Raw genomic sequence first — 25,445 nt, forward strand, 5'->3', positions numbered from 1 at the left:
GCCCATGTAGGATTGTAGCCTGTTTAGGTGCAGAGGAATGCAGCGGTTGAGGATCTATATGAAAGGCAGTGGAATGGAGAATGTGTGGAGCTGCCAAGTTCGGGGTTGAAACCCCATGGTTTTTGGTGGACCAATCTGGAGTGCTGGGGAGTACTGATGGGAGTTAGCGCTCTCCTTGTGTGCATCCCAAATGACAACCTAATCCCTATGTAGTGCACTAGTTTTGACCCGAGCCCTATGGGACCTGGTCAAAAGCAGTGCACTATATAGAGAATAGGGTGTCATTCGGGACATATTCCTTGTCACCAGGAGTGGCTTTTCTGCCTGTTAGCCTTGAGTTCCCCTCTCTGGCCTTTCACCAGCCTCTAGATTGAAGATGAGGGACCGGGGCTCTAAAAAGCCATGCTGAAATCTGAGGCCTGGGCAGGGTGCTCTCCAGATGGGCAGGATTAGCGACTGCTGCTGCCTGCCGGCTCTGGGATGGAGTATGGAGGGTGTGTAGTACGAACCATAGACATACTGGATGCATATACATATGGTTCCAATGGGACTTGCGCAGTGTTTAAAACACCAGGGATTGATTGCCAAATGGGCAGTACTTGATGTACTGTATGTGTGAACTAAGTCACTTCAGATAAAAGTGTCTGCTAAATCACCATGCATATTATATAAAAATTACACACGACTATACAGCACTTTCAGTACATTTGCATGCACAAAAACACTTACTAGAAATAGTCACACACACAAATATCCTCATTCTCCGTGGGCTCAGAATGAAATGTAAGCTACAGCGTAGTAAGCTATCCTGTCATTTTCTTCTTGGGACACTTTCCCTTAGTTAGTGGTTTGTCTGTCCCTGCTGTGGGATCTGACCGGCTACATATTTGTGTAGGGCGAGGAGTTTTTCTTTCCTGCCATTTTCCTGCCATAACTACAGGAGCAGGGGACTTAATGACAGGACATGGCTGAAATGACAGAGAACAAATAAAATGTGTCCTCGTTTGAGGGTGTTTGTGTGTTTGTGTGTGCTGCCAGCCATTGATGTGTTGGACACTGGAACAAAATAACTGTGGCACACATACAAACACAGTCACACACACACACATACATATACAAACACACACACACACGTAGCCCAAGTAAATAACCATCTCTTTTCATGGTAAATGAAAGTCGAGGCAAATGCATACACCCCTCTATATCTCTGACCTTGACAATCTGAACACGTATGCAGCCTATGAACATAGAGCATGGCTGTTTGACCGGGGGGCTTGGAGTATTTTTCTGTGTTCTAAATAGCACACTACTCCCTACATAGGGGAATGCAGCAGTTGAAGTTCTATATAAAGGCAGTGCATTACTTTTGACCCTGGTCAAAAGTAGTGCACTAAATAGGGAAAAGGGTGCCATTTAGGATGCAAAATATATCTGTGTTCCTTATTGATCTGTTGATGTCAGTCAGAGCAGAAGAATAAACCCATCCGGCCCGGCCGTGTATGTGTGTGTGTGTGTGTGTGTGTGTGTGCGTGCGTGCGTGCGTGCATACCCAGGTCTCGAGTCAGGCAGGCAGGCTGCAGGGGTATTGGTCTAGTTCAAACTCAAGGCTGAAGGACTGGGGAGGGAAAATATCACAACGTCTGTCAATTACCATAAACAGAAGCTCCATCACTCCTCCGATGACGGAAGAGAAGAAGTAATCAGGGATGAAATAGAAATAGTCTGGTCCTATTTCCAGCCCCGCTGCCTCGGAATAACACTTCCCAGTGATAGGCATACTCTGTAGATTGGCATGGAAGCATATGGCAGGAGAGGGACGAGAGGGGGCACACAGCAGACTTATACAGCAAATAGTTGTGTTTTATTAGAAAATACCAACTTTTCAAATACGTGAGGCAGGCGAATATAGTTTATATAGAGTTAACTCAAACTATTTTGAGTTAACTCGCAACTATTTTATTTGATATTCAAATACAGGTCTCTGAAAGCCAATAATATTTGAAGGTATTTGAACATATGCAAGTTATTTGAAAATATATATATTTGACGGCTGACAAATATTTGATGAAGAACCAAACATTACAACAGTTAGTTGAATTAGTCTAAATATATGATCATTAGCACATGGTTTGGAAGGCTCTGAGATATGAATCTTAATATAGCCTATAGCCTAGAATGAAATACACGAGGGACATGGAACCGGCTCAACATTAGAGTAGACCACTTTTGCAGCTTCAAAATGACTTAACACATATATTTGCATAATAAGGCTATACAGTAACAAGTTCTCATAGGAATTTGGAAATGGCTTTATAATTGTATAATAATAGAGTTGTTACATAAGTGGAATAAGTACGTCACTATTCCTCGTGTACAGTAGTTACAAAACTCTCAGCTCATTGCTATGTAATTGGTACAATGCAATTTAGTATTATGGAACAACATAATAATAAAATGTTGCCCCAAAAGTAATTACAGTTTTATTACAGACACAAGAACAATTTAATTTGAAGTGTTACTGAAAATGCAAACAGTAACAAAATATGGCTATTAAAAGGGATTCTCCGGTAATTTTATATACTTTTTAGCCAGCAGTTCTAAAAGTAGCGTTCACGAGCCAAAAGTGGTCCCCGAAAATTGCGTACTACGTCACATATGTGCAGACATGTTCACCACGTCATTGCTCTCTCTTTCTCAATCTGCTGTGGGTGCATCATGTGCATCTTGCCAGCTGACACTTATACAGCAAGGAGTTGAAGCTCAATGGTTGAACTCTAATTGCTACGAGGCCGGCCCACGTTGGGGAAAATGTAGGGAAAATGGCACTGCACAGCTTCCAGAAAAACAGTTATTTTCAAACTAGGGGTTGTGTGGCTAAATGAGGTAAGGCAGTAATTCTGCTCATTGATTAGGCATGTATGAACTTCACATTGACACATCCAGCCCAAAGCGGGAGATTTAACATTCTTTGTTGTTGTTGTGATATCCAATCGGTAGTTACTGTCTTGTCCCATCACAGCAACTGCCGTACCGACTCAGGAAAGGCGAAGGTCGAGAGCCATGTGTCCCCCGAAATACAACCCTGCCAAGCCGCACTGCTTCTTGACACACTGCTCGCTTAACTTGGAAGCCAGCCACACCAGTGTGTCAGAGGAAACACAGTACAACTGGCAACCAAAGTCAACTTGCATTGGCCGTGCACGCCACAAGGAGTCGCTAGAGCACGATGGGACAAGGACATCCTGGCCGGCCGGCCCGGCCAAACCCTCCCCTAACCCGGATGACACTGGGCCAATTATATGCTGCCTCATGGGTCTCCCGGTCGCGGCCGGCTGCGACACAGCCTGGGTTCGAACCCAGTTCTGTAGTGACGCTTTAGACATCTGCACCACTCTACAGTCGCCAAAGTTATGGAGAATGTCTTTAAGTGTCGAAAGGAAACTATATCCAAAGACTGCCTTCTTGAATAAACTACAGCCAAGGTAGGTGGAAAATCAAGTTAGATTGTATTAGGATTAAACGATCCCTTTTAAATATCTTATAGTGTGTGTTTTAAACAACAACATTTTCTCTCAAATGGACAAAGAGGTTAAACGTTTTTTCAGGTATCATAAAAAGGTATTGCAGCTTTTAAGTTTTTCAGTAGCATGTTGAAAGAGCCGTACAGTAGTTGAGCATCACAACTTCTTTATAGTTATCTGTATAAAATATAAATGTTTCATTGATTTGACTTGATTATGGGGCAATGAACGTTCGGGATATAGACAGAAATGTATTGTGAAGATCAAATATGACTGTTAGATGGATTGGAATAGTGTAGAAGATTGTGTGTGCTCTATTCATTTTCTTTACATTTTGAAGTTCCGGATATAGCCCTCCATTAGTTGGAATCAGCCAATCCAATAGTTTCTTAAAAGTAGTAATTTCCTTAAAAGTAGTTACTTCTGAGATCTGTATTCAAACCCACACACACACGCACGCACACACACACACACACGCAAACACAAATTAGGGCTGTGGGTGGGGGGAAAACTGATAGGGCCTTTACCACAGGTCAGATCTAGAGGATTTCCGCCCAGTGGCTCCTCATCTCGTCTCATCGTGCCCTTGTTTAAATTGGCTCTGATCTCCTGATTGGATTGGCAGCCACTCCGTGAGAGAGAGTTTTGGCTCGGGGACAGGAAATGAAGGGGGAGGGAGGGGGACGAGAGCGTAGGAGGGGTGCCAATCATCTTTTGGCAGCTCCCCTCCTCGGAGACGTGGCCTGGTAACAGAGCCGCAGAGGGATGGACGAGAGAAAGAGAGAGAGAGTGAGCCCTATAGCTAAGGGTTAGTCAGAGCTGACCCCAATATACAAACACGCTCACGCACACACACACTAGACCACCACAACCATGGTGTGTCAGTCCACTAAGAGTTAATTAGCCTCAGCATTACCCCCTACAGTAGTAAAGATGAATCACGATGAGTCGGAAATTAAAGGGGAGAAAGACCATGTCAGTATGTAGGGTTGCACAATATACCAAAACTAGAACATGAAAAACATGTTTTGTGTTACTTTCAGTACTTCTGTCTACTGATTGAGATTGGATGAAGTTTATAGATCAGCGCAGCCGATATCCCTTTATAGCACGTGTGCTCAGTTCATGCATCTTGCCTACTCTTCCACATTACTAAATAGCCTTCCATGAGGAACCACTGAAATCACTGGGAGTCCGGGCTGCATCACCATTCATGTTGCACAGAAGTTAACACACTTGATTAATGCAACACAGCATGTAGACATTTTGAAACTGTGTGTAAATGACACCATGGGTCTTAAAGAGACAGCGCACACTTTAATAAAATTTGAGATCGCTTCTTCTATGAAAATGTTGTTGATCAGTACAATAAAATAGAAGGTAAACAGATTGTTTTTCATCTGTAGCCCCATGAAATCTGCCAAAACAAGCTCAATTCAGCTGTATTGTGAATAGGCCTAGGCTACATCTTGATTGAACCAGTTTATCAATAGAGATTTACCATTCAAATAAATGATTACCATTATGTTGTTATGTAATTAGATTGTAAAATAAAAAAAAGGCAACTCAATATTAGGAAGGTGTTCTTAATGTTTTGTATACTCAGTGTAGATATATGGTGTTTTTACCGAGCTATTCCTTAGCCGTCTCAGTCTGGGCCAGAGCCATTGAACTCCAGATAAATGCTTTTGTTTTCATCTGGGAATCTGTGCTGGGTGATTAAATCTCACAGCTCGCAGCCATGCAGGCTGCACAGAGGGAGTGTTACGCAGGTGTCACCATTTATTTTACTTTCTTTACCCTTTCCTCTCTTTGTCTTTCGACCCTCTCCTCCCTTTGTCTTTCTTGTCTTTCTCTCTCCATCTCTGTGTCGGTCTTTCCCTCCTTCCCTCCCTCCCTCCTTCCCACTCTCTGTCTTTCTCCCCCTCCATCGGAATCTTGACTCTCTGAATCCCTCTCTGCTGTTGCCACAGACTCCTTTTCTGTGAGGTGTCCATCAGAGTGACAGCAGAGCAGCAACAGCTGCCAACCAGAGCTGAGAGGACAGCATGTCTTTTCATGCATAATCACTTGCAGACAGACCACGGCAGGGAGAGAAGGATGGACACCATCCCCCAAAAAACGTGAAATGTGCAGCTTAAAATGTAAAATATTTTGTTTCACATGTGAGGTGAAAACATGTTATTTTCCTCACATGAGAAAAGGTGTGGAACTCAAAATGTAATAAATGAGAAAATATGTTTTCACGTGAAAACATATTTTCTCATTTATTACATTTTGAGTTCCACACCTTTTCTCATGTGAGGAAAATAACATGTTTTCACCTCACATGTGAATTGAAGTTTCACATGTGGAATTGCACATTCAAAATCACATTGGCAGTTTCATATGTAAGAAAATTCCACATGTGCAAATATCACTTTCCCATGTGGAAGTTCACATGTGTGGGTGAAATAGTGTTATTTTCCTCACATGTGAAAAGGTGGTGTTAACATGTTGCAGTAGCAAATTCTGTAATGCCATTCTGTAAAAAGGTTTATTAGCCTACCTGAGTATAATAGTGCGTTAAAAATAGTTATTTCCTATTTCTGAGTCCTCCGAGTGGATTAACAAAATCAAAAAGTGTCAATATTTTCTTTCTATAAAAAGAATCTTCAATTACTGCTCAATTTGAGCAAATTAATCCAGTGATTAACCCGATAAAAATGTTAAGCGTTTGCCCTCCGTATTTTGAATTGAACAGTCAATATTCTTAGAGTGAGTGAAAATAATAATAAATATGCATTGGAAAAGAAACCCAGTCTGGTCTTTGGTCTGATGGTCAAGACAATGGCTTCTCCCATGGCAGACCTGGGTTCTAATCCCACCAGTTACAAAGCACATGTGAAGTTTAGAATATCACATGTGATATGTTGGCAAACCCTGTGAAAAACATGCATTAAAATTAATGTGAAACTTCACGTGTTCTAAAGCCATGTCTGACTCATGTAAATAAGTGATTTGTTCACATACCGGATGTGTCCGAAAAACATATATTTTTTCCCCTGTATGTTTTAGTAAGGGACAGAGAGGGAGAGGAAAACGAGATGGGAAAGAGGGAGTGAGAAAGAGGACTGCAGAGTTAAGAGGGAGCGAACGAGAGAGGGGATAGAGGGAGAGAGACTAAAGACAGAGAGTGGAGAAAGAAGGGATATAGGTAGAGAAGAAAGACAGATAGGGAAAGAGAGCGAAAGTGGGGGGGGGGGGGGAGCAAACGAGGGAACGAAAGAGTGGAACGAAGGTATAGAGAGAGACACCGGAAAACGAGAGCAGCTGTGAGGCAGCCAACAGACAGCACAGCTGATCAAGCAATGATAGCTTTACTCCACACTGATATAGGAGTTACCAGAGTCCTATAACCATCTCCATTGTAGAGTAACTCAAGCCTGTGACAAACACTGTCCATAAAAAGTTGGCCACACTTGCGACAGCCCCTGTTGCTAAGGGGTTTCAGGGTCAGAGCCACAACTCTAAGCCTCAGATCCTAAACCTTTATCCTCTCTTATCCACAGGAAAATCACAGGCATTAAATGTAAGTCCAGAAACAGGATATTGAGAAAATCTCCTGACTGAGAGAGAGAGAAAGACAGAGAGAGAGAGACACAGAGAGAGAGAGAGACAGAGAGAGGCAGAAAGGTGAGAAGACTGTATGTGGGTTAGGATCGGACGAGAGATTTAAAAAAAAAACTGAGCTGTATGTATGATGTGAGTATGTTAGTTAGTGGGGCTCAGAGAGCTGAGGGACTTCACAGCTCCAATGAATGGAAGGACTTCCCAGTTCCACCTGTGGCCCCATTCCTCAGTAAGTGTCTGGCCAGGCTGACACTCTGGTAAGGCTGGCTGGGCCTGGCTGTGTGTGTGTGTGTGTGGGTGTCGTGTTGCAAACTGAGACAGGACTGGGGTGGGCAGCCAGGCAGGGGACAGACGGAGGGAGCAGGGCACAGACACAGTCAACCTGACAGAGGTTGTGTCCCAAATGGCACCCTATTCCCTTTATAGTGCACTACTTTTGACCAGGGCCCATAAGGTTCAGGCCAAAAGTAGTGCGCTTTCTAGGGAAAAGAGTGCCAATTTGGGACGCAAGAAAAACAGTCTGTCTGCAACCTGGCAGTGATGAGTTTTATTTTTATTTTTTTATTTTACCTTTATTTAACCAGGCAAGTCAGTTAAGAACAAATTCTTATTTTCAATGACGGCCTGGGAACAGTGGGTTAACTGCCTGTTCAGGGGCAGAACGACAGATTTGTACCTTGTCAGCTCGGGGGTTTGAACTCACAACCTTCCGGTTACTAGTCCAACGCTCTAACCACTCCACCCTGCCGAGTGGAGGACAGCCTGCAAAACCAGGCCGGACACTGGTCGGCTCCACCACACATTCATCCACCCAAGATGTATCCTAACTGAACATAAAACCTGCCCACATAAAATATCAGTAATAATTAGTGGTTGCAGTCTGGGGAAACTGCACAGACACTAACCAGCTCCTTATTCACCCACCCAACATCTCACCACTTTTAAAACCCTGCCAATATACTAGACTATCCATAATGGATAATAACAATACTTCCCACTAGGTCCAATTGTCTGAGGAGAAATCCACACAAAGCACACATTCCTCTGTCTGCAGGCTCACCAACCAACAGAGCCTCCAGGCTCCTTCCAAACCTGTAGAAGGTTTGGAAGGCACTCTGTCTTCATTTTGGCCAATAGCTAGGAGACCTAATAGAGGCCTGTCATATCCAAATGGGAGCTTCCCTGTGATCTGACCGGTCTTCTCCTCTCATCAGGAATGACAGCTCGTGTTAGACCTGCTCTGTTCTTTCTGTGAGCAGCACATTCCTGGGGGTGCGCTGATCTGATGGACAGGCGTGAGCACCTGGGGCCAGAACACATGCCTTACTACCATACATCACCTGAGTGAAATCAACAGGATACCTGATCATCTTACACAGGGCCTCCACACTCTCTTTGTGCCTCACCCCTCAGGGAGTTACGTCACACACACACACCTATTAAGGTGTGAACACACACGTACGCACACGCACACACACCTACCAACACACACACACCTCTAAATGTTTTGCTTTGTGTAATAACATTTTAACTTTGGTGTTGCCCCATAACTTGAGAAAGGTTACACCTTTCCACATGTTGAGGTGTGTGTGAACTTTAAAACACTATTACAGACATAACCGCATGCAAAATGCAAATACTGTCGGGAACTTCGGGCACGTTAAAGCAGCAGCTCTAGTGGCCAGTGAGGCCACTCTCTTCTCCAGAGTGGGCACAAAGCAATCGAGGAAAACCAGCCACAGTTCCAATATTCCACACTTTGTCAGCCCAGAGATAACCCAAAGCCCCTCATCCACAGCCAAAGAAAAAGGCTAAGCAAAACGGAACCTGAACTCAAACAGAGCTCTCATAAATAGACCAGTCAGTAACACTAGTGTCGGTTTGAGAAGTGACCGCAGCAGTACGTGGTCACTGCTCTCTGAGGTGTGAATATAGTGAAGGTTAGCTGGGATCAGAGAGAGGCTGAATCAACTCTTCGCACATCGCCCACTTACCACTACTTGCCCACCAATGACCCACGTGGGCAGTTTGGACTACCAGGTGTGGGTGGAAGTTGCCAAGGAGCTTACATAGTGGGCATATATATATATATATATATAGAGAGAGAGAGCGAGAGAGAGCGAGAGAGAGAGAGAGAGAGAGAGAGAGAGAGAGAGAGAGAGAGAGAGAGAGAGAGAGATAAAGATGTAGGGGGTGAGGGGGTAGAGGATATAACAGCACACATGGACACCTACATACAACACCCTGTGATCACCCGCCAACCCCCTAGCGCAGTTGTTCTCAAACCTCTCCTCAGGACCCCCAGTCATTCCATGCATTTGATCTATTCCAGAGCTCGCACACCTGATTCAACTTGTCAACTAATCATCAAGCCCTTGACTAGGCAGGGGTCCCTGAGGGGAGATTTGAGAACCACTTCCCTAGCCAGCCGTTCACACGTAGGTTCCCAGTCTGGTCGTGGCTGCTCTCAGCGGTCAGAGTTTTGGCCGGCTGCATTCCTCAGGCCAGCGAGAGACTGGGGTCAGCTGGAGATCAGGGGACATGCCACACCCTGAGTCTGGCCCAAGACAGGACAGGACAGGCACACACAAGCACATACTGCGCACGCACACACACACACACACACACACACACACACACACACACACACACACACACACACACACACACACACACACACACACACACACACAGCTTTTAGCCCCAGCTACAGACAGCAGACAGAGGCAGAGGGCAGCTGTGGGTAACATTCCACTTACTGACTGTGTGTGGGAGTGAGAGTATGCTTGCATTAGTTGTGCTGTTTGCATTATGTGCTGTGTGTTCTGCATGTGTATGGGTTTTGTTAATTCAGCAACGCCAAAACTGCAACAACAAGTATAACTGGGATTGAATTTCCTGTTTGCTATGTGAAGTCGTTTGATAGATGGGTGAAACGCTATCAACCATGCACACCTCATCAAACACGACTTCAGTTCACAGTTATCTTTGAAGAATCCGTTTTTCACCCGTCACCTGAGAAATAATGGACACTGTGGGTGCCACTGTGAGATTTTTTAACTCAAATCCATGACATTCAGCTTTAGGAGATACAGAATGTGCTAGGTCACAATAGCCTTTGCGTTGAAAGGTCAACTCAAACTCCAGAAAATGCCAGCCCTTCTGATGCCAAACTAATAGCATGCACCTTTCCCTCACAAAAGTTGGATTGAGTAAGGTCTATAAGAGCAGGAAACCCCGCCCAGAGCCCCCAGACTCAGCCTCCAACCCGCTGCCGCTCAACACTGTTTTCATTTTCACTGGGCTGCCTACTGGGGGAACTCATGGAGCTCAGAAATAACCCATTCATACTGTCTTAACCATCTACAACCTACATCATTGGAACAGATCCATTGCGACTAGGTTATTGACCATGCAAAATGTTGCTGGAAATGTCAGACCCTTAAAGGCTAAAATTATTTTTTTTAATTCATAAAGCTTGCATTCACTACATTGCAATATTTGGTTCATGTTTATTACTACACGTGCATTATAACTTTTTTTATACTTTCTACCTGTCTACTCAAGGAGGGCCTTTTGGCTGGCTGAGCAAGGCGGAAGGGGCATAAGCCACCATCCCAAAACGAGCCACTGTGTCTGTTGTTGACCCGGTCAGTCTTCCGGTTTAGTTGCAGTCAATTGCACAGGCTGCAGGGAGGAGGAGGAGGGATGATGAGGTATAGGGGGGAGGAAAGGGAGGACATGCTGGAGGCAGTAGGGGACTTTTATCCTTTTGTTGTCCCAATCTAAGACGCCTAAGAGCAGCTTAGCGTGGACAGGTAATGGGCCTGCCCTTCTTGTCGTGAGAGGAGGAGGTTTGAGTGGATGTTTGAGCTGGCTAATCGTCATTACATATGTGTCATTAAGGGATCAGGAGAGACTTACCTGTTTGCAACAAGCCCACTCCACTGTCCGATACATTGAAGTGTCTCTGGATGTCGAGCAAAACCCCTGCACAACAGAGTGAGAAGAAAGAGAGAGGGGAGGACAGCGATTAGTATTGTGTGGCAATGGTTGCGGTACAATAACCATACACATTATCATGAATATTTAATTGTTTTAATAACAGTTGAATGAATTAGGTTTGTGGCCTTGCGGTGGTTCTCTTTTATAGCTGCAGCAAGAATACTGTATTAAGGAGAGTAATACAGTATTAAGTGCTCTCTTGGCTGGCACACAGACAGCACTAAACACTAAGATGGTGTTGTCTGCAGGGGGTTAGTGAAGGTGGCCAGGTGCCCTTTTAACACACACACACACACACACACACACACACACACACACACACACACACACACACACAGACACACAGACAGACAGACAGACAGACAGACAGACAGACAGACAGACAGACAGACAGACAGACAGACAGACAGACAGACAGACAGACAGACAGACAGACAGACAGACAGACAGTAGGTTTTTTCCTTCTCTGTAACCGGAGGACACACCGGTATGGCGGAAAGGAAATTCCAGAGAGAGGATCACGAACAGAACAGAGCTCTTAGTCTATAGTGAGAACTTAATGAGGTGCAAGGCACTCTGTAGGGATCGAAAGACTGAGCTCAAGATATGTGAACAGCTGAATCTTGTCGTCATGACATTACTAAGACACTGCTTGTATCTCTGTAACCAATGGTGAGATTGAGATATTCACCTGTAAATCAGAGAAATAAAGATGGACGTTGTACGACAGCAATATGACAGCTAGCACATTTGTTGATTGTATAGTCAACTACTACCAGTGTCAGCTACTACCAGTGCCCGTTCAATAACAGAGATCTTTCTAAAAATAATTATCCTCGCCTGATTTCCTTATCTCAATCGTTCATATCCTCCTGAGCCTCTCCCTACACATAACATACTACAGTGCTGTGTTTGGGCTCAGTGTGTGAGACTGACTGACAGGCTGGTCTGAGCAGAACAGAACTCATGAATATAGAGTAGCAGTAACAGCAGCATCCCCAACAGCAGCAGCCACTGGCCCGGTATTATAGCATGATGCATATCTTTTTGCAAAAGAGATGCTTATTAAACAAAAGGTTTTTAACTAGGAAAGTCAGTTAAGAACAAATTCTTATTTACAACGACAGCCCACCCCGGCCAAACCGGGATGACGCTGGGACAATTGTGCGCCGCCCTATGGGACTCCAATCACGGCTGGGTGTGATAAGCCTGGAATCAAACCGGGGACTGTAGTGACACCTCTTGCTTAGACCGATGCGCCACTCGGGAGCCCTATAAACTGATACCAGGTTGTATTTAATTATGCACTGCAGACCTCATCTGAACTCAAAGTCAGAGGGACTCTCTCATAAATAGAATGAGATTCTACTAATATGTTCTCTACCCAAACTGTCTACACTACAGTAACACTCAAACTATATTTAAAATGCTGTGTGTTTTGACAATATTAATTTACTGGAGAGGGAGGAAGACTAAAGAGAAGTGACAAGCACATTCTTAAAGTATATTACTTGATTAATTTGATTGAGTGGCCAAGGTTCAGGTTTCTATCCTCGGGCATTGTCATCACTCCATTCATTTGTCAACAGATATAGAATAGGGCAGATTTCAAAGGCAGCGAGGAGCGAGGTCTGGGCAGGTGCAGCTGGGGCTCTGAGCAGAGCAGGGACATAAGTGACATTCCTGTCACATGAGACAAGCCACCTGCTCCGATTCTCACACTTCAGGCTGCATTCCGGCACCACTGCAACACCAACAAGCCGCAGCACTGAGGCTGGATTCTCTCTAGGTTGGAACGACACACACATAAGGACTTCCATATCAATGTAGCATGGTAAAACTACTGCTCGGTTGGTGCAAGGTAAAACTGGGAGTGGATATAATTAGGCCCATTTCCTTTCAACATTGAACGACACAGAGGCCGAGACAGGGACAGACAGACACATACACACATTGGCCGTTTGCTCTATTCTTGTTCAGTACAGACAGGTCGGCTCTCCCTTGTCTAGCCTGTCAAACATCGCCACGGTGACAGAGCTGTCACTCCGCTGAGGCTGTGCTCTAATTAGCCTGCCGGAAACACACACACACTCAGTGGGCCCGCTGGGAGGGGGATCCCTGTGCCAGATGGTGGAACGTCCCTCCCGAGCAGAGTCAGCACCTGCCTGCCTTGTACCACACCCTACCCGTCCCCTCTCGCTCGCACGCACGCACACACACACACAATTACTGAACACCCTCCAACTAACCCTGCCCCCCATTACACCACCACCTCACTGGGGTGAATGAGTGCAGGACCAATTTAGCCTCTGTGTGGGTGTACATGTGCATAAGTGTGACCGACTGACTGATCTTTGCCCTACATGCTCCCTAATAGATTGCTGTGAAAATGTATATTTCAGTCTTTTGGGGCCAACTCACATGGAAGTGACATATTTTCTTTCAGATATGCAACAGTCACAATTATATAAATGTTGTGTAAATACAGACCATATTCCCTAAATTGTGTTTATAACAATCAACCTGACTGTTCAAGTGGGCAAGTGTTTGACACAAATGTCTTCAGATAAAAGCACACCATCCATTAAATTGAGTGCAGGTGTAATGTTGTATAATGTCGTGAAGTAATTGTTGTATTGTATTGAGTGCAGGTATACAGGTGTGATGATCTGTGTTATGGGCTGTCTTAATCTACGAGATTGCAGACAGAAGGCTGCAGTGTGTTTGTGCAGTAGCATATCAGGCTAAATGTATCTTCACTCTCAATGGGAGCTTTCAGTTTTACGGGCAGCTTCATGGTTTCAGACTGCGTATTTGAGGTTTGCCCTTGCCCTCAATACAATCTCTCTTCCTCTCCTTCCAGCCCTCCTTATTCTCGCCTTCCTTTCTCTCTCTCATCATCCTCCTCTCGTCCTTCCTCTTTTCTTCTTAGCTCATTATCGCCCTTTATAACCGGACCACCCTGTATCTAACTGTGTTTGGTGGGCACTGACATGGCTCTGACCAAAATCACCTAAAATACCACAAAAACATTGTCTGAGATGTTTAATTTCTATACAAGACAAGTATTCGTCCTACATTAGCTGAAGGAGTCATGATGAAATATATTTGACTGAGGTACCACTGACAGCACGCCAGTCTCTACCCGTCTCCCGCCTTAGTGGCGCCAGGGCTAGAGTTGCCATGGTAACGTCACGTGGGCACACAAGGAGGAAAGGTCAAGAGACGGTGGCAAGAGGATGTCAGCTTGCGAAATCCTGAGGACTTACAAATCACCAGCCTCTTCCCTCTCCTCTCACTCTGTCTCTCTCTGTCTGCCTCCTGTGCTCTAGGCCTATATTTGACTGCATTATATTTGACTGCATCTATATCTACTGTTGTCTGGCTTGGGTTCACTCTTTCTCTCTCTCCAGGAGTTTGTGAGGAGAATATACTGTATCTTACCACGTTCTCAGTGAAATTACACTACATGAAGTCCATAACTTGCTTGTAACAGATGACATTCATATTCTGACTATCTCTGAAACTCACATAAATAATACCTTTGATGATACAGTGGTTATAACATCTACTGAAAACGGAGGCGGTGTTGCTGTCTACATTCAGAACCACATTCCTGTAAAGCTTAGAGACGATCTAATGTTAAACACTGTTGAAATAATATGGCTACAGGTTCATCTGCCTCACCTAAAGCCCATTCTTGAGGGAAGCTGCTATAGACCACCAAGTGCTAACAGTCAGTATCTGGATAACGTGTGTGAAATGCTTGATAATACTGTATGTGATATCAACAGAGAAGTATATTTTCTGAGTGAATTAAATATTGACTGGCTATCATCAAGCTACCCACTCAGGAAAAAGCTGCAAATTGTAACCAGTGCCTGCAAACTTGATCAGGTTGTCAGTCAACCTGCCCGGGTAGTTACAAACAGCAGAGGAATTAAATCAACATGTATTGATCATATTTTTACTAACACTGCAGATATTTGCTTTAAAGCAGTATCCATATCTATAGGATGTAGTGATCACAATATAATAGCCATATCTATGAAAACCAAAGTTCTAATATAGTGTATAAGAGGTCATACAAGACTACGTTTTTGCCGGTCTGTGGTGTATAATAAGGAGCAACCAGACGCTGCACTTGAAGCATTTATGAAATTACTTATTCAGGTTACTAATAAGCCCGCATCCATTAGGAAAATGACTGTAAAAACTGTTAAATCCCTTTGGATTTATGGGGAATTGAAAAATTGTATGGTTGAAGAGGGGTGAAGCAAAAGGTATGGCAATTAATTCTGGCAGCCCAACTGATTGGCAAAAATACTGCAAATTAAGAAATCATGTGACTAAACTAAATAAAAAGAAACTACATGACGAAACAAAGATAAATTATATAAAGAATGATAGTAAAAAGACTTCAGTGCAGCTTTTGACATTATCGATCATAGTCTGCTGCTGGAAAAACGTATGTGTTATGGCTTTACACCCCCTGCTATAAATGTGGAGAAAGAGTTACTTGTCTAACAGAAAACAGAGGCTGTTCTTTAATGGAAGCCTCTCAAATATCATCCAGTTAGAATCAGGAAGTCCCCAGGGTAGCTGTTTAGGCCCCTTGCTTTTTTCAATTTTTAATAATGACATGCCACTGACTTTGAGTAAAGCCAGAGTGTCTATGTATGCGGATGACTTAACACTATACATGTCAGCTACTACAGCGACTGAAATGACTGCAACACTCATCAAAGAGCTGAGTGGTTGGCAAGGAATAAGATAGCCCTAAATATTTATAAAACTAAAAGCATTGTATTTGGAACAAAACTTTTTGTAATAATTTTGTAATAAATAATGTGGAAATTGAGCAAGTTGAGATGACTAAAGTGCTTGGAGTAACCCTAGATTGTAAACTGTCATGGTCAAAACATATTGATGCTCTAGTAGCTAAGATGGGAAGAAGTCTGTCTATAATAAAGCAATGCTCTGCCTTTTACACTATTAACAAGGCAGGTCCTACAGGCCATAGTTTTGTCACAGCTTGACTACTGTTCAGTCATGTGGTCAGGTCAGGTAGCACAAAAAAAGGACTTGACTACTGTTCAGTCGTGTGGTCAAAAAACGACTTAGGAAAATTGTAATTGGCTCAGAACAGGGCAGCACGTCTGGCCCCTGGATGTACACAGAAAGCTAATATTAATAATATGCATGTCAATCTCTACTGGCTGAAAGTGGAGGATAGATTGACTTCATCACTACTTTTATTTATGAGAGGTATTGACATGTTGAATGCACCGAGCTGTTTGTCTAAACTACTGGCACACAGCTCGGACACTCATGCATACCCCCCAAGACATGCCACAAGAGGTCTCTTCACAGTCCCCAAGTCCAGAACAGACTATGGGAGGCACACAGTACTACATAGAGCCATGACTACATGGAACTTTATTCCACATCAAGTAACTGACGCTAGCAGTAAAATTAGATTTAAAAAACAGATTAAAAAAACACTGTGAAGCAACAAACATTGGCACAGACACATGCATACACACACCCACACACACACACCCACACACACAATAACATACGCACTATACATACTAGAGATCGACCGATTATGATTTTTCAACGCCGATATCGATTATTGGAGGACCAAAAAAAAGCTGATACCGATTAATCGGACGATTAAATATTCCCACTTAAGAAGTTTTAGGTTGTAGTTATTATGGGAATTATAGGACTATTTCTCTCTATACCGTTTGAATTTCATATAACTTTGACTTTTGGATATTATTATAGGCACGATAGTATTGCCAGCCTAATCTCGGGAGTTGATAGGCTTAACCTGTTAGAGCTCTAGGGGCGCTATTTCATTTTTGGATAAAAAACGTTCCCGTTTTAAGCGCGATATTTTGTCACGAAAAGATGCTCGACTATGCATATTCTTGACAGTTTTGGAAAGAAAACACTCTGAAGTTTCAGAATCTGCAAAGATTTTGTCTGTAAGTGCCCCAGAACTCATTCTACAGGCGAAACCAAGATGATGCATCACCCAGGAATTAGCAGAATTTCTGAAGCTCTGTTTTCCATTCTCTCCTTATATGGCTGTGATTGCGCAACGAATGAGCCTACACTTTCTGTCGTTCGCCCAAGGTCTTAGCAGCATTGTGACGTATTTGTAGGCATATCATTGGAAGATTGACCATAAGAGACTACATTTTCCAAGTGTCCGCCTGGTGTCCTGCGTCGAATTCGGTGCGCAATTGCCAGCTGCTTCCACTTTACCATTTGATTCAGGGGAGAAAGCATGTGTCCAAGAACGATGTATCAATGAAGAGATATGTGAAAAACACCTTGATGATTGATTCTAAACAACGTTTGCCATGTTTTCAGTCGATATTATGGAGTTAATTTGGAAAAAAGTTTGCGTTTTGAGGACTGAATTTATGGATTTTTTTTGGTAGCCAAATGTGATGTATAAAACGGAGCTATTTCTAATACACAAGGAATCTTTTTGGAAAAACTGAGCATCTGCTATCTAACTGAGAGTATCCTCATTGAAAACATCAGAAGTTCTTCAAAGGTAAATGATTTTATTTGAAGGCTTTTATGTTTTTGTTAATGTTGCGTGCTGGATGCTAACGCTAATGCTAACGCTAAATGCTAACGCGAAATGCTAACTCTAGCTAGCTACTTTTACACAAATTATTGTTTTCCTATGGTTGAGAAGCATATTTTGAAAATCTGAGATGACAGTGTTGTTTACAAAAGGCTAAGCTTGAGAGATGGCATATTTATTTCATTTCATTTGCGATTTTCATAAATAGTTAACGTTGTGTTATGCTAATGAGCTTGCTGATAGATTTACACAATCCTGGATACAGGGGTTTTTTCATAGCTAAACGTGACGCAGAAAACGGAGCGATTTGTCCTAAACAAATAATCTTTCAGGAAAAACTGAACATTTGCTATCTGAGAGTCTCCTCATTGAAAACATCTGAAGTTCTTCAAAGGTAAATGATTTTTTTGAATGCTTTTCTGTTTTTTTGTGTAAATGTTGCCAGCTGAATGCTAATGCTAAATGCTATGTTAGCCATCAATACTGTTACACAAATGCTTGTTTTGCAATGGTTGAGAAGCATATTTTGAAAATCTGAGATGACAGTGTTGTTAACAAAAGGCTAAGCTTGAGAGCTAGCATATTTATTTCATTTCATTTGCGATTTTCATGAATAGTTAACGTTGCGTTATGGTAATGAGCTTGAGTCTGTATTCACGAACCCGGATCCGGGATGGGGAGATCAGAAAGGTTAAAGTCATAAACAGCTCTGTGCTTCAAGCATTGCAAAGAGCTGATGGCAAACGCAGAAAAGTGCTTGTTTGAATGAACCCTTATGAGCCTGCTGCTGCCCACCACCGCTCAGTCAGACTGCTCTGTCAAATATCAAATCATAGACTTAATTATAATAATATTAAAACACACAGAAATACGAGCCTTAGGTCATTAATATGGTCAAATCTGGAAACTATCATTTCTAACAAACCGTTTATTATTTCAGTGAAATATGGAACCGTTCCATATTTTATTGAACTGGTGGCAAACCTAAGTCTAAATATTGCTGTTACATTGCACAATCTTCAATGTTATGTCATAATTATGTAAAATTATGGCAAATTAATTACGGTCTTTGTTAGGAAGAAATGGTCTTCACACAGTTCGCAACGAGCCAGGTGGCCCAAACTGCTGCATACTGTATACCGACGCGAATGCGCTTTTGTCAAATCATCACCCATTTGGCGAAGTAGGCTGTGATTCGATGATAAATTAACAGGCACCGCATTGATTATATGCAACGCAGGACAACCATGTGTAGTTAACTAGTGATTATGTTAATATTGATTGCTTTTTATAAGATTATGCTTGCTAGCAACTCACTTTGGCTCTTTGCTGCACTCGCGTAACAGGTAGTCAGCCTGCCACGCAGTCGCCTCGTGGATTGCAATGTAATTGGCCATAATCGGCGTCCAAAATTGCTGATTAATCAGTCGACCTCTAATACATACACATGTATTTAGTACTGTAGATATGTGGTAGCGGTGGAGTAGGGGCCTGAGGGCACACAGTGTGTTGTGAAATCTGTGAATGTATTGTAATGTTTTAAAATTGTATAAACCGCCTTAATTTTGCTGGACCCCAGGAAGAGTAAAAGGGATCCATAAGAAATACAAATACAAACAATGGGATTCATTTTGCTCAATAGAAAACGATAACCAACTCATCGCAGTGCTGCCACAAAAATGGAAGTGGCAATTACTTTAAAGAAAAAGTTATGAGTTAGTATGTTTGCCACCAATAAAATGTATAAATGGCTTAAAATTACTAATTTAAATTGTAAAATGTATCAGTTTCCCTATGACAACTATACCGCATAAAATTCAAGATAGTTGGGAACAGGATTTCAATGTCCCAATACCATGGCATCGGGTTTATGAACTCATATACAAAATAACAAGTTCAGACATTATATAAAATTCTCGATACAAAAATAATGCTCAGTATATGGGGCATTAAACAGTCAGAGCAGTTTAGACTGCCATGTGGAAACAGAATCAATAGAGCATCTTTTAAGTACTGTTCATCAGTGGCTTGTTTTTGGAGTGTGGTCCAGGAGTGGTTGTCATAATATCAGGGCAAGGTTGGACCCACAAACTGTATTGTTGGGGGTTTTGGAGGACCACTGTCAGTCAATAAAATTGTGCTCTTGGGTCATTTTTTTAATTTTGGGGGCAATTTCGGCAGAAATATTTCAGATGGGGAGGTTCAAGACCCTGCCAGCATCTCAGGTCGCCCCCACTGACCAGAGCACCCACTGATGGGAGCAGCCATTTGTATTGTCTTTTTATTGTATTGTTGATGTTTTAATAAAAAATAACAATGTGATTCATTTCACGGAAAAAACACAGCTCAGCTCGGTCAAATCTCCATGGGCTGTTTTCAGTCTATACTTGGGTGCATTTAATACAATTTCCTCAATGCAGCATCACAGGTGTCAGGCCTCCAGGGCCCTGTGTATTTAATGTACTATGCCAGTCCCGTGACACTGCTGGCATAGGGGTATGGCAGGAATGCAGAAGTTCCTGATAACACATCATCCACTTCCAGCTAAACTACAGTCAGGTTCTCACGAAGCTGCTGCAGATGAGAGCCTGCAGCAATACCTCAGTATTGTACTCTAAAAGCTTCTTTGTAGGCCACTCCCTCTGAGAAATAAGACTTCAGACACACACACACACACACACACGTAATGAACAAGCCTAAGGGACAACAAATACAAAGTTTGGGACGTTTCGGAAGTAAAGTTTTTTCCTGGTGCAATCTGTCATGTTGGCTCTGTAGTTGTCCTTAGGGAATTCCCAGCCTGATCATTTCAGGTGTAACAAATAAGCTCTCTGATAAAAAAAAAAGTCTTGTTTATTGCAGAGGACTAAAATAATTAAAGGACTACATTTAAACTGTATCGAACAGATAGAAGACACGTTGCTATCAAGTAAACCAATACATTTTCGGTAAGGAACCCAATTACAGATGAAGACACTGAAAGTTTACTGGAGTTGCCTGTGACATTGACAGAATGCTATATGTCTCTACCGATACGATATTAGGACTACTGAGACAGCCCTGTCTGTGTGCAGTGTAGACCTGACACTTATTCAGACCTCATATAATGGATGCCTTCACGAGTGCTGCTTTGAATGGGGCTTTATAGGCTTTTACAACAGTCTCACAGATTGTCACAGAAAGAAAAACATGAAGAGTGAACAGTGAAGAGTTTATTTTGAAATGTGTTATAAATATCTACATTGAATATATTATGAATATTTTACACATCATACAGTGTTTGATTTGACAAATAAGTGGCCTCCCTCACTGGGAATAACAGTAAGAGAGGATAGTTAGGTGAGTTTAGGTCATCGACTATAGCCCTAGTCTGTAAAACAGCTTCATTAGGAATAAGAGAAAATGATCTTGGGCCATAGACGATAGATCAGTAGCAGAGGATCTGCCTGGGTTCCTGCCAGGATAGGAGAGGAAACTACTAGGACATACTGATCTCTCTGAGGCTTACCGAACTGTACAGTCTGCTATCCAGACTACTATCCGTATGTAACTTCACCTTCCAGAAAGAGGAACTATCCTCAAACATGGCTTTTCTGTGAGACTGTTGTACACACACGTGGCGTCTCGCAAAATTGTGTTCAAAGCCTACGGTACTGCCCTAAAGAAGGCCTACGGTACTGTCATTTTCAGGGGTTGTTTCGGAAAGGCAATTTCTGTGTTCTAGATGTCTATCATGTTTATTGGAGGTGGTGTTGTAAATGTTGATTTGCCTGTTTGCATAGAAGCCTGATTTGTTCACCTACAATCTTGTTCACCCTCAAATTGTTACATTCTTTGAAACCAATATACAGTAGCGGAATGCAGAACTCAAATCCAGATGAGATTTGAGAAGAGTTTACTATATGTACTGTATGTAATGCAGCTCTGTGAGGACTGTGTTTTTTTGGGGGTATGAATCATACACTGCCAGTCCTAAATGGTCCTTTGGGACACCTTACACACACACCAGAGGAGGCTGATGGGAGGAATATAGGAGGACAGGCTTATTGTAATGGCTGGAATGAATTAAATGGAACAAACGTGGTTTCCATCCAGATATGTTTGATACCGTTCCAGTTACTCCATTTCAGCCATTACAATGAGCCCGTCCTTCTATAGCTCATCCCACCAGCCTCCTCTGACACACACACACACACACACACACACACATATTCTTTCTCCACACACAAACACGCAAAACAAAACAGCCCATCAGCTTGCAGACCTACTTCATTTTCCAATCCCCACCAGGGACCCATGGATCTCCAGCCCCACGCTTCTATTTCCGACACTCTGGAACTAGGCTAAGAGGAGGATGGGAAAAGAGACCCATTTAGCAACCAGAGTGAAGTGTAGTGTGTGTGTGTCTGTCTGTCTTTGTCTGTGTGTCTGCAGAGAGAAGTGTGTAAAAGGGAAGAGAGTTGAAGAAGGAGAGGATAGAGGGGGGAGAGAGGTGGATACATCAGGTCAGGCAGAACTCAAAACCTCTCTTGCCAAGCCTATATTTCCATAGTGTGTGTAACGCTACTCCTCGTGGTAATATCTTACTTCCCCTTTCACTCAATATTCCTTATTCTCCCTCAGCTGCTCTTTGAGTGAGCTGCTCTGTCTGTGAGCTCTAGATGGAAGTAATTAATTTTCCCCACTGTTACAAGGGTTACGTTCCAAATGGCACCCTATTCCCCATACATTGCACTACTGTTGACCAGGGCCCACATGGCTCTGGTCAAAAGTATTGCACTATATAGGGAATAGGGTGCCAATTGGGAGGCAACCAGGCAGGGTGGTGGTGAACCACTGCTTCTGTACGCTCTGCTCTGCTGACGAGGGTCAATCCTGCTTCATGTGTCACCACAAGGATCAATATAAATAGGCACAGCTCTGGGAAAAACAGAAAGGGAGTTCTCTCTCTGGGACACACAGTAAGTGTGTGTTTTTCCCCCCCGTCTGTCTGTGCGTGTGTGGAGGTGTATGTGGTGGAGAGAGAGAAAGTGCATGCATGTGTATGTGTGATTGGGGAAAGCCAGGGCCACAGCAGAGGCAGAGAAAGGGCTGGTTGACCACAAATATGTCCGACTGCAGCCGGCCCGGCGGGCGCTCTCCTCCCACTGGCTCGCCTTGCGGCTAGCGCCACTCTGCTCTAACAGACCGCAGGGGACGCTCTCTTTTTCCATGCGAGTGTGCCCAATGTGTATTTGTGTGGTGTGTTTCTATGTGTGTGTCTCTATTAATATTTTCTATGTGAATATGTATGCGAGTGTGTCCAATGTCCTTTAGGGTCAAGCTGAATCACAGCCCTCTAATAACTATGACCTAATTTGTTTCCTAACTAACTAGGGAGGAAAACAGCCCAGATGAAAATTGAGCTCTATTGACACTCCAGAAGGATGCTTGACTAGGGGTCTGAAACACACTAAAGCAGTGGCCATCTGAGAGGTGAAGCCAGACAATTTTACAGCAAAATAATCTGTCTCTATTTATATTCAGCGTCATGTGGCTGGGCAAACATCTGATTCATCAAGGCACTGGCATCTAGGCTTTCTGTCGCCACTGCTGGGTCTCTCGGTCTGTCTATGTGGCTGTGTACCTCTCCTGTTGACTCTCTGAAACAGCAAACAACATGACTGCGTGACTCACATTGAAGGTGAGGTAGAAAGAGGTGGGGTGAGAAGAGGGGGCAGAGAGAGAGAGAGAGAGAGAGAGAGAGAGAGAGAGAGAGAGAGAGAGAGACAAAGATATAAAGAAAGAAATAGGGAAGAGGAGAGAGAGAGAGAGACTGATAGAGAGAGAGAGAGATGTACATGAATCTTAACAATATAGAGAATTTTGACTTTGCAGCTGGCCCATCTAGCGTTAACCACTCAGTTCTGGCTCCAGGGCAAGACTCATGAAAATAAACGTGAACAGGGAGAGAAACATGCATGCACAGTCATTGTACAACATTCTTAATGCAGTCGCGGAAAAACATACCTTTGAAAGCAGTTTTAATGTCCATCGTTGAAAGAGGAGAATCACAACTTTTAACTTCTCAACTTCCAAAAATGAGTGAATTGCTTTTAGCAGCGTTGTGGTTTATGCACATTAGCGCTCGCTAATAGTGTTGAATGCATAGGGGAAACCGGGGCTAAATGTTACAAGAATCAAGACTAACAGGTAGGCCTACATTATATTCACAGTACATGATCCTTGACTGCGTGCCAGTGGAATGTTTTTTGGGGGATAATCAAGTCATCTACATGTTGCTAACTAGAAACAAGATCATGTTTAGAGTTTGTGATCTAGCTAATGATTAGGCTAATGGGGTAAATGCTGACAGGCCTATGCTTGAGCCTATTTATTTATAGCCACTATGCTGCATCAGTTGGGCTACAGTAGGTGATAATGCTTATTGCTAAATAGCACACCTGTCTGATAATATGGACCAATATGTTATTGGGTTCATTTCTAGAGTTTTTCATAAAAATACAAAAAATTATGTGAACGTAATTTTATTTTCATTTATTTTGGAGTTAAGTGTCCTTTTAAATAGTCACCAGAACTGACCTTCTCACAGTCATTCTACAAAAAAAATGTTTAGGTCCCTCCTCGACCTGTAATATGCTGTGATATAGAATGTGCTTATGTCAGTATATATTGTTCAGGCTAGTATATCATCGCACCCCGGTGCGCCCCCGAACTAGGGACCCCCCCACACCACCTCCCAAAATAACCATTGTTACCAACCATTCAGCACCACTGTCCTGGTCAAACACTCTCCATGCTCGCTTTCTAAATCATGCAACCGCTCCCTGAATTAACTCTGGCCGCATCCCGCTGTGTGTGTCAGCGTGTGATGTACAACCAGTCGACCACACTGACAGCTACCATACAGCATACCTGTCTCTCGGCACATGTGAAATTGAAAAGTCCCGTTGGTGGTAATCCTCTGCTTTTTACATAACACAGCAAGGCAAAGGGATTAGAGTCATTATGTAGTGATTTTTAATGACATTTCATCCCGCTCTCTCTCTTTCATTTATCTGTCTCTCATCCCTCTATTTCTTCTCTCTCTCTCCCTCTCTCATGGGTGGGGATCCACTAAGGGGTCAATGAAACTGACTAGCAGCATAATTAGCTCACACACTAAGCGGCCCGCGTAGTTTAATTGGGGTCATGTACACACAAAGGGTTTCTTGGTATGCTTCTCTAATTACACAAGGTTTCCAAGAAAGGGGCATAGTAATGTCTAATGGTAGCGCTATTACACTACACCATGATAACTGGTTGTGCCATACAGAATGTACAGATATTACACTACACCAGATAACTGGTTGAGAGAGTGTACTGAACTCCCTGAACCACCCAACCCCATCCCTTCTTCTCTTTGATTCCAACATGACTGAGCAGTGAAGCAGAACAATCAATACCCTTTTCAAACAGAATAGGAAGGAAGGCTATCTCCAGCCTTCCCTCTCTGGAGATGAAAAAGTCTCTCTCTCTCTCTCTCTCTCTCTCTCTCTCTCTCTCTCTCTCTCTCTCTCTCTCTCTCTCTCTCTCTCTCTCTCTCTCTCTCTCTCTCTCTCTCTCTCTCTCTCTCTCTCTCTCTCTCTCTCTCTCTCTCTCTCTCTCTCTCTCTCTCTCTCTCTCTCTCTCTCTCTCTCTCTCTCTCTCTCTCT

The 25,445-nt window shown here is 43.1% G+C and overlaps 1 protein-coding gene across 3 annotated transcripts in view; it reads right to left on the reverse strand.

Annotated features, from left to right (window-relative positions):
* Positions 1–25,445, reverse strand: part of spns2 (SPNS lysolipid transporter 2, sphingosine-1-phosphate) — a 138,996-nt gene that overhangs the window by 83,205 nt on the left and 30,346 nt on the right. For all 3 annotated transcript variants that reach the window (XM_036933359.2, XM_021619017.3, XM_090187101.1), the window contains exon 2: positions 11,058–11,123. In XM_036933359.2, coding sequence (XP_036789254.1) covers positions 11,058–11,123 — 66 coding nt within the window. The remainder of the gene's footprint in view (positions 1–11,057; positions 11,124–25,445) is intronic.

Source organism: Oncorhynchus mykiss, chromosome 10 (assembly GCF_057628025.1).
Source record: "Oncorhynchus mykiss isolate SJ-2025 chromosome 10, ASM5762802v1, whole genome shotgun sequence".
NCBI lineage: Eukaryota > Metazoa > Chordata > Actinopteri > Salmoniformes > Salmonidae > Oncorhynchus > Oncorhynchus mykiss.